This window comes from Oncorhynchus kisutch, linkage group LG13 (assembly GCF_002021735.2).
Source record: "Oncorhynchus kisutch isolate 150728-3 linkage group LG13, Okis_V2, whole genome shotgun sequence".
Classification (NCBI taxonomy): domain Eukaryota; kingdom Metazoa; phylum Chordata; class Actinopteri; order Salmoniformes; family Salmonidae; genus Oncorhynchus; species Oncorhynchus kisutch.
The window spans coordinates 45099872-45109028 of NC_034186.2; the positions used below are offsets into that span (position 1 = coordinate 45099872).

Below are 9157 nucleotides of genomic sequence, written 5' to 3' on the forward strand. Positions count from 1 at the left end.
TGAACCTAACCGATTCTTATTTTTTTCAAGGTTAAGGCCAGGCACCACACCCTAACAAGGTCATTTTCCTTTGCCTAATTCTATCACAATCAACTTTTACCAGTTGAATGTAGATACAAATATAGATTTTTTGTATTACAATATTTCTGAAATATTGTATTAAAATACGCAAATTAGGTGATAATTCAGCCTAAATATTTTGTTCCATTTTGTTAAAACACTCCAAGACTGGATTTATACATAGCAGATTGTGGATAATACACGTTCATGTTTCGATATCTGTAAAATACTAAAGGCCTACCTAAAAATCCATTTTGGGCAACAACAACAAAAATGAATAAAGTGTATAAAAATTGTATGCCATATCAACAATTCCCGATGTATAAGTCTGGAGAAAAAGTCTAAGGATACCCACACAACATTTGGTGAATGCAGATGCTACTGAGGCTGAGAAAATGTTGTTGGAGTGTGGGAAGAGTCTGACTTTAGGGAAATGGCAGTTAAAGACAACTACACTGAATTTAGACTGCCAAACGCCAAACACTTTTTTTTTAGCCCCAATCACCATCTCTTCAAAGTAAGTTACTACAGTTGGTAACATTCTCTATGAAATTAGCTTTAATATGGTGAGCTTTGAAGTTACGGATATGTCCATTTAACAGTGGTTAGAATTCATGACATTTTGATGGCGTAAACTAACGGAAATATACATTTTCATCAAATTTTTGAAAAAAATACTGGCTCAACGCTCTAACCACTAGAACGCCCCATTCAATGAACATGGGGGTTTTCTGAGGAGTGAAATGATTTGATATGATTCATGGTTAAATTCACTCCCATGTAGGCTGTTTGACCTATAGGTGAAGTGTTCATTTTAAACTACAGTCAAATGTGATCATAGACGAGTTTGATAAGACATTTTGAATTTGATATTTTGTGAAAAGATTTTTTTTAAACATCCCAAAATGAATTTGTTTCTCCTAAACGTGTATGCTGCATAGGCATGTATGATACATCCCATATCTAACTGTCAGTTAGTGGCTTGCTCTTCAACCGATCACTGACCGCACCTGCCCGCCCGTCTAATATCACTACTCCGGACGGTTCTGATTGAGAATACGTGGACAGCTACAAATACCTAGGTGTCTGGTTAGACTGTAAAACTCTCCTTCCAGACTCACATTAAGCATCTCCAATCCAAAATTAAATCTAGAATCGGCTTCCTATTTCGCAACAAAGCATCCTTCACTCATGCTGCCAAACATAACCTCGTAAAACTGACTATCCTACCGATCCTTGACTTCGGCGATGTCATTTACAAAATAGCCTTCAACACTCTACTCAGCAAATTGGATGCAGTCTATCACAGTGCCATCTGTTTTGTCACCAAAGCCCCATATACTACCCACCATTGCGACCTGTATGCTCTCGTTGGCTGGCCCTCGCTACATATTCGTCTCCAAACCCACTGGCTCCAGGTCATCTATAAATCTTTGCTAGGTAAAGCCCCGCCTTATCTCAGCTCACTGGTCACCATAGCAGCACTCACCCATAACACAAGCTCCAGCAAGTATATTTCACTGGTCATCCCCAAAGCCAACACCTCCTTTGGCTGCCTTTCCTTCCAGTTCTCTGCTGCTAATGACTGGAATGAATTTTAAAAAATCACTGAAGCTGTAGACTCCCATCTCCCTCACTAACTTTAAGCTTCAGATGTCAGAGTAGCTTACAGATCATTGCACCTGTACATAGCCCACCTGTAAATAGCCCATACAACTACCTCATCCCCATATTGTTATTATTTGTTTTTGCTCATTCGCTCCCCAGTATCTCTACTTGCACATTCATCTTCTGCACATCTGTCACTCCAGTGTTTAATTGCTAAATTGTAATTACTTCGCCACTACGGCCTATTTATTGCCTTACCTCCCTAATCTTACCTCATTTGCACTCACTGTATATATACTTTTCTATTGTGTTATTGACTGTATGCTTGTTTATTCCATGTGTAACTCTGTGTTGTTGTTTGTGTCTCACTGCTTTGCTTTATCTTGGCCAGGTCGCAGTTGTAAATGAGAACTTGTTCTCAACTGGCCTAGCTGGTTAAATAAAGGTGAAATAAAATAAAGAAATAACATTTAAAAAAGCCCCTAGCTGTACCTGCAATTAAAATGAATAGGGCTATTGTTTTTAGGCCAACAAAAAGTTTCAACCAATACAACAGAAATGGAAAAATGACTCAACAACAAAGAGGAGTTCATGTCGCTCTACATTTGGGTCATAGCCAGATAATAGGGTTTCAACCATCAAAGATAAAGCAGAAGTGTGCATCGGTGGAAAAAGTACTCAATTGTCATACTTGAGTAAAAGTAAAGATACTTTAATAGAAAATCACTCAAGTAAAAGTGAAAGTCACAAATTAAAACACTACTTGAGTACAATTCTAAAAGTATCTGGTTTTAAATGTACTTAAATACAGTGATGGAAAAAGTAGGCCTACTTGTCATACTTGAGTAAAAGTAAAAAGTAAATGCTATACATCAAATTCCTTATACTAAGCAAACCAGGCAGCACAATTTGTAATTTGTATTTATTTACGGTCAGCCAGGGGCACACTCCAACACTCCAACATAATTGACAAAAAAACTCAGTATCTGTGTTTAGTGAGTCTGTGTGTGTGCGTGCGCATGTGGGTTCACGCTTGTCTGTGTGTGTGTTCCTGCATCTGTGTTTGCATTTGTGTGTTTTAGGACTGTAGGACGACTGTGCCTCGTGGCAAAGTCTTTCTACATAATCACTGATGATTACAGATTCTAATCAAGAGGCTCTCAGGGGAACAAGGAGGCACCGAGTGGATCATCACACACTAACACAACACCCCCTGAGCCACAACAACACAATACATCAATCACATCACTAAGAGACATCACACACTTACTCTCACACACACACACACACACACACACACACACACACACACACACACACACACACACACACACACACACACACACACACACACACACACACACACACACACACACACACACACACACACACACACACACACACACACACACACACACATTGTGTACATTGCAGCAAATTCGCCAGTAAGCCTGAGCAAGATCCAAGTAGTATTTCACTGGGTGACTTTTACTGGAGTCATTTAAAAAAAAAGTTGTCTTTACTTTTACTCAAGTCGGAAAATTGGGTACTTTTTTCACCACTGGAATGAGTCCACCATCTAAGCCATGTATACCAAGATATCTGAACCTCTTGATGAGCTGGCGTTGTGGTCCTACTAAGTGGATGGTGTTCTACTAAGGATGCTATAACTACACTATCTCCATCATCTGGGAAACGTGCCTGGCCCTGCGCTCATCCCTATCTCTACTTACTCATGTCACTCCTGGGCACGCCTCCAATGGCCCCAGGGAAGTGGCATCCTACGTCTGACACCAGTGCAGTGAGTTCAGGAGATAGGGTTGAATGGGATTGAAACCCACAACCTTGGGTCTGTCAGTCGGATATCTAAGCTATTAATACCAGAGATTTACAGTCAATGTGTTTGTCAATGGTATTGTGCTATTGGATGTTAGAATATTTTAGGGACCTTAACCCAGCACCTAGTGACATGGCTCAAAGGTTCAAACCTCTTGGCATAACGGCTAAGGTGTTGGCTTGACAGTCACTGGATCTGGGTTTGAATCCCAGTCAGGGGCACCCCCTGATTTCACAAAATTGGTGTCAGAAGTGGGATGGCGCAAAGGCGGTCATCTGAGAGGTGTGTGCACGAGAGGGACACACTCCCCCGAAGGAAGGGGAGTAATGTAGTGACCTTAACCCAACAACTAGCGACCTCCTCGAGTGGTTTCGGACCTCTTGCATAATGGTTAAGGTATTGGCTTGACAGCCGTTGGACCTTGGTTCGAGTCCCGGTCAGGGCCACCCCCTGAATTTGTCACAACATTGTCAACTCTTCAGTTTAATTGATTGATAGTCTGATGCTACTGAGTGATGAGACTAACAACCCATCTTAAATTGTACAGTGATATCTATTATTTTATCATTCAAGAGATCATTTAGATAATATGTCATTTCAGTACACTTTGTTAAATGACAAAATGCTTAGTGTCTAGATTGCTAGGGCCTAGACACTAGATTGCTATTGACTCGCGAGTCAATGCCTTGGACAGGCAACGTTTTCTTGTGCATTTAATCATTAACTAAATGTGGACTACATATCTCCAGGGTGCCTAATTGTGCACCGTGAGTAGCTTTACACAGTCTCTTTAGTTCTTGCTGCCCACTCCCAAATGATATAATGTGAAACAAATAATGATATTGTGTAGAAATAGCACATAGCCTTCTAGGGATTTGATGCCAGTCACCTGACTGTCCCTTTAAAATGGAAAAAAGAGAAAACGCCTATCCAACAGGCTTTTACGCGTGCGTAGAAACATTTTGGCCATTGAGGCGTTATTGGAGCTTAGAGCGCATTCGGGAAGGAAAACAGGTAAATAAAGTTGAATTATTTACCATTTTCATTTGAATAATAAATGCTTTGAATCCTACGTTTGTTCTTGAAGCGGTCAGCTAAAACCTTTGCTCATCGGAACGATAGGAGTCGCTCCTTAGCCTACAATGTAGCAAATCAGTCAGCGAAATTGTTACAAATCATCCGATTGTCAGCGAGCTAAACGTCAGCCAGCTTCAATCTCGGATGTCGTCCATCTCTCTCACTGTTCACACCTATAGGCAGCTGTGATAATATCGCCAGAGATTAAAGCAGTTTTTATTGTTCTAATAACGGTTTCGCGATTCACATCCTGTGCCGCTTTTGAAGAGATGGAAGGAACGGGGCGGGCGTTGTTTGTTACATTTCTGCTGGTGTTCTATTTCGGTCATCGCGGTAACATTCCTGTGTAACCCTGGTCAGCGTTTGGTCATTCAGTTTTTAGCTGGCCACGGATGCCTGGAATTCACAGTACACCGTGTGTGACGGCCAGTTCCGTTAATACGTCTGTCAGGAGTTCAATAGGTATAACAGGATTATGCGAACTCGGATGCTCTATGGGAAGAGTAACGTTAGCCTTAAACACTGTGGCAATTATGAACCTAGGCCTGCTTTGAATGTCTGAATCACCTGTTTTGTTTTGTTTTTATATATATATATATTTTATGACTAGGATTACTATTGTCTTGTTTCCTCTCATTGACTTTGTCCCAGTTTAAAAACATGGAACTGACTGTTTCTGGTGAATGTTTTTCTGCCAACAGACACTGTCACCCACCCCAAACAGACCAGCAGGAATCATGGGGAGTGGTACGTTTGTTCTCTAGGCTATTCACAGGCTTCGGCATGTACATTTACGTAAATGTACTACAGGCAAGGCTGGTCCTTGTTTAAACAACTACTCAACACTGTGGTTTGTCCAGGAAAATACAAATGTTAGCCGACTCTCCCTTCTGTGAGTCTAATCAATGTTTTTTTACACACAATATGGTTCCTGTCCATGGAGTCCCAAATCAGTCCAACAGAGGGCCGCTCTGTGCCCCTCTCTTGATTCCCAGAGTTAGTTTCATTTATACTGGCCCGGATTGGACGTTCTAATCAAAGAAGCTTTTGTTTTATACAGAAATGCAGTTAGTAGGCAGCTCCCTCTTTTTTCTGCTGGCTTTGTACTATCCTCTGCCTCTTTTTTCTCTCTCTGCATCTCTCCCTCTCTCCCGTCTTTGTTTTTGTCCTCTGTTCTCTCCCTACCATCTCTGAATCTTTCATCACATTTTCTCTTTCTTCCTCCCCTTCTTGCACTTTTCTCTTCCCTCCCATCTCTCTCTCTCTGACAGTGTTCCTGCCGTCGGACCTGGCCAACTCTGTGTTGAGCCGGCAGCGCAGGGACAACAGCTACCTGCTAGAGGAGATCCGGCAGGGCAACATCCAGAGAGAGTGCAGGGAGGAGATCTGCACATACGAGGAGGCCAGGGAGGCCTTTGAGAATGACGAGAAAACTGTGAGTGAGACACACACGCAACAGACGTGCGCAACCAGGGTTGGGGTCAATTCCATTTCAGCTCTAACTAGGACGTAAACTGAAATTCAAATTCCATTTTTATTTTTTTATGTTTCTTATATGGGAAGCATTGAGGAAAATTTGACCTCCTTTGTTTGTTTACTTCCTGAATTTAAATGGAATTGACCCCAACCTTGTACGCAACACTCGCTCACGCGGATGCACACACAATGCTCTTTGTCTCACTGTTGCTCCCTCATTGACACACACGCACTTGATAACAAAAACACGTGTAATCCTACTCCAAGTGTGCTGGCCTGTGGAATGTTCCTGCTTTTCAGGAAGTGATTATAATCAGCAGGAAGGGTAGCTGACTCTCCGAGAGTGCTGCTCAGTAGGGAGAGGGTCATTGCTGCAACTATTGTCAGGACAGGGAATGTACAGTCTGTCCCGCAGAGGGATGTGCAGCACGCACATATGTGGACAGCTTTGTGTTTTTGTTTTGTATGCGTGTGTGCTCTCTGGAGTATGGCATTTAGAATGCTGCAAATGGCATTTGTAGATTTCACATGTTTCTTTTACCTTAAATGCCCAGGAATTGATAATTCTGCCCAGTAATTGGTCTGATGTAGCTCTCTGATTGGCTGCAGCAACGGTTCTGGGAGGAGTATGTGCGGGAGAGCAGCCCAGGTGGCGGGCTGCAGTCGGCGGTTGGCGGAGTCCACTCCCTCTACCTGATCCTCCCCTTGCTCCTCGTGCTCCTCCTCATCGCAGCAGTGGCCATCACTGTGTGGCGCTGCCACTCCCGTAAGCGTTCGGAGCGCAGCCCCGCCCTGGGGGGCTCCCACCGGGACCCCACACTATCGGTGGTCTCCATGGACCAGTGGGGACGTGACTTCCACGACCACTCCGAGCTCAGCGTCCATAGCAGCCCCGCCTACCCGGGCTCAGAGGTCACGTCTGCGAGGGGAAGCAGGGGAGAGCCACCGCCGTCTTACGAGGAGGCAGTTGGCCACACGGATGTGCACATAGAGACAGAGCCGCCGCCTCAGTATGAGGACATCATTGGCCATGGGAAGTGAAGTAACCCCCCCCATGCCCTGTCTTACCTGATGCCCCACCAGCTACCCTCCTCTCTCTCCAGCCCCCATCCAGCTATATCATCCTCCTGGTCTCAGCCTACACCTCACCTCCCTTTAACTGTTACGTTACTACACTAACGGAGAGTTGTTGGATGCAATAACGTCAACGCTTGCACTGACCATCGGATAGGAGTTGAGTGATAGCAGAGACGATACCAAATGTTTGGTCTCACAAAACCAAAATGTATTTTTTTAATTTATTTTTAGCTTCCTCCATACTACCATAGATTTATGTTATGACTACCCTGGAGGTTTGGGGCTTGCAAATGAACGATGCATGACAATTGTGTGCTGTAAAGGAAAAATGAGAGAACAAACAAGTTGTTTTGAATGTTCAGGAAGTGAATTGTAAAAAAACAAGCAATTCTTCTGTCGTTTTAGCCATATGTTTTGGTAAGCCAGTATTGGCTATGTACACGTAGACTTACTGGATCTATGCCAGCGTCGTATGAATTGTGGAAGACTGTCCCAAATGGCACCCTATATCTTTATACAGTGCACTACGTTTAACCCGAACCCTATGGGTAGTAGTGCACTAAATATGGTATAGGGTAGTTTGGGATTGCAAAGCTGTGTCTGTCTCTGAGTGACATTATCTGAGCTGTGCTGGCGTGGAGTGACCTGCAAGGAAATATGGGCCAGGAAGCAGCAGAATATGATGCGACAACGGCCCTTTTTCACTCACGGCGATAAATGCCACTATGGACAGTGTGTGGGTGAGCATGTGTAAGAGTGCACTTGAGTGCTTCTATTTTTTTTTCTGCAGATAATTGTAGTGACTACATTGATACTAATGTAGTGGATATATGTGGCGTGACTGAAGGCACTTTCTGTTAAGGCTCAAACTGAGCTGTTTGCTCATGAATTCTAAGGCAAGTCTGGTTTGGGTCTATTCAGCGCAACTCAGCAATGTCACCTATTGATACAACGGTCTATTTTACATGCTAATTATGCAGCTGGGGGACTAATTGCTGACATCCTAAGCACTGACTATCTGCCTAATATTCATTATCACAATACGTCAATGGCCCTGTACACACTTTAGGATGTACAACTGATTTACAACTCATTTGACACCCTGGTTATGATACAACGGATAGTTTGGCCAGGATTCAATCTTATCCACGTTATTTGCACGCTTGCCCTTTGAAAGTCATTTCCATTAAGCCGTCATCTACAGTGTTTTGTTAATGCAGGAACATTGACTTTTAAAAAGGTGCATTGTCGACCGCGTTTTACCGATCTTTGAATCCTGGCCTTTGTCTGCACAGTAAAATGTTTACACTAATTGTGCAGTGTCTCCAACGCTTGTAATAAAACATTTTACAAAAACTTTGTGCCATATGTTGTACATTAGTTGTAGAACTAATGTACGGGGCCTGTGTAATATGTTCATTACAGATTTGCGAGCACTGATGTTTTTTGTTGACCTGTGGATCTCAGCACTTGTCCCAATGCTATATGACCTGTGACTGGGATGTGTTGATGGTCTATTGGTACGTTCAAGACAACTCGAACGATGAGGCCCGAGTTTCCCACTTGGAAAGTATCAGAATCAACCTACGCAAATAACTATTGTTCATTTTAACTTGAGGTTCTGAGCTGTCATGAACGTGCCATATGGCCCTGTCCAGAAACAGCCCCCACCCACTTGAGGATTCAATATGTAATAGACACAGTATGTGGTGACATACAGACGAGGTGGAATTGTTGCTAAATTGCTTCCACCTGTCTGTTAAGTTCAGGTCTAGATAACGGGGGCAAGGAATTCTGGGCAGGGCCAATTTGTTGTACTGTTACCTTTTTTGAAATCCAGTTTTTACGCCTTAAGCAAATGTAAAAAAACAACAACCTTTGAATATGTACTGAGCTTGAATTGTAATTTATAATAAAATACTTAAACATGCGGGGCAGTTGTCAATTTATCAAACCACTCTAATGTAAAAAGCATGATGGATGACTTGTCTTGGTCCTTCTGCAGTCCAAAAACACTGGACA

At 42.9% G+C, this 9157-nt stretch overlaps 1 protein-coding gene across 4 annotated transcripts; it reads left to right on the forward strand.

The window, feature by feature from the left end:
- The first annotated feature begins 4434 nt into the window (after positions 1 to 4434).
- LOC109902280 (transmembrane gamma-carboxyglutamic acid protein 1) lies at positions 4435 to 9065 on the forward strand. 4 transcript variants are annotated; one of them, XM_020498525.2, is made up of 4 exons: positions 4435 to 4519; positions 5284 to 5329; positions 5854 to 6017; positions 6650 to 9065. In XM_020498525.2, the coding sequence occupies exons 2-4, from the start codon at positions 5320 to 5322 to the stop codon at positions 7097 to 7099; spliced, it is 624 nt and encodes a 207-aa protein (XP_020354114.1). In that variant the 5' UTR covers positions 4435 to 4519; positions 5284 to 5319; the 3' UTR covers positions 7100 to 9065. The 4 variants fall into 4 exon arrangements, with proteins under 4 accessions (XP_020354114.1, XP_020354116.1, XP_020354115.1 ...); XM_020498527.2 differs by having other exon boundaries at positions 6668 to 9065; XM_020498526.2 differs by lacking the exon at positions 4435 to 4519 and adding an exon at positions 4633 to 5044.
- Positions 9066 to 9157: the final 92 nt, after the last annotated feature.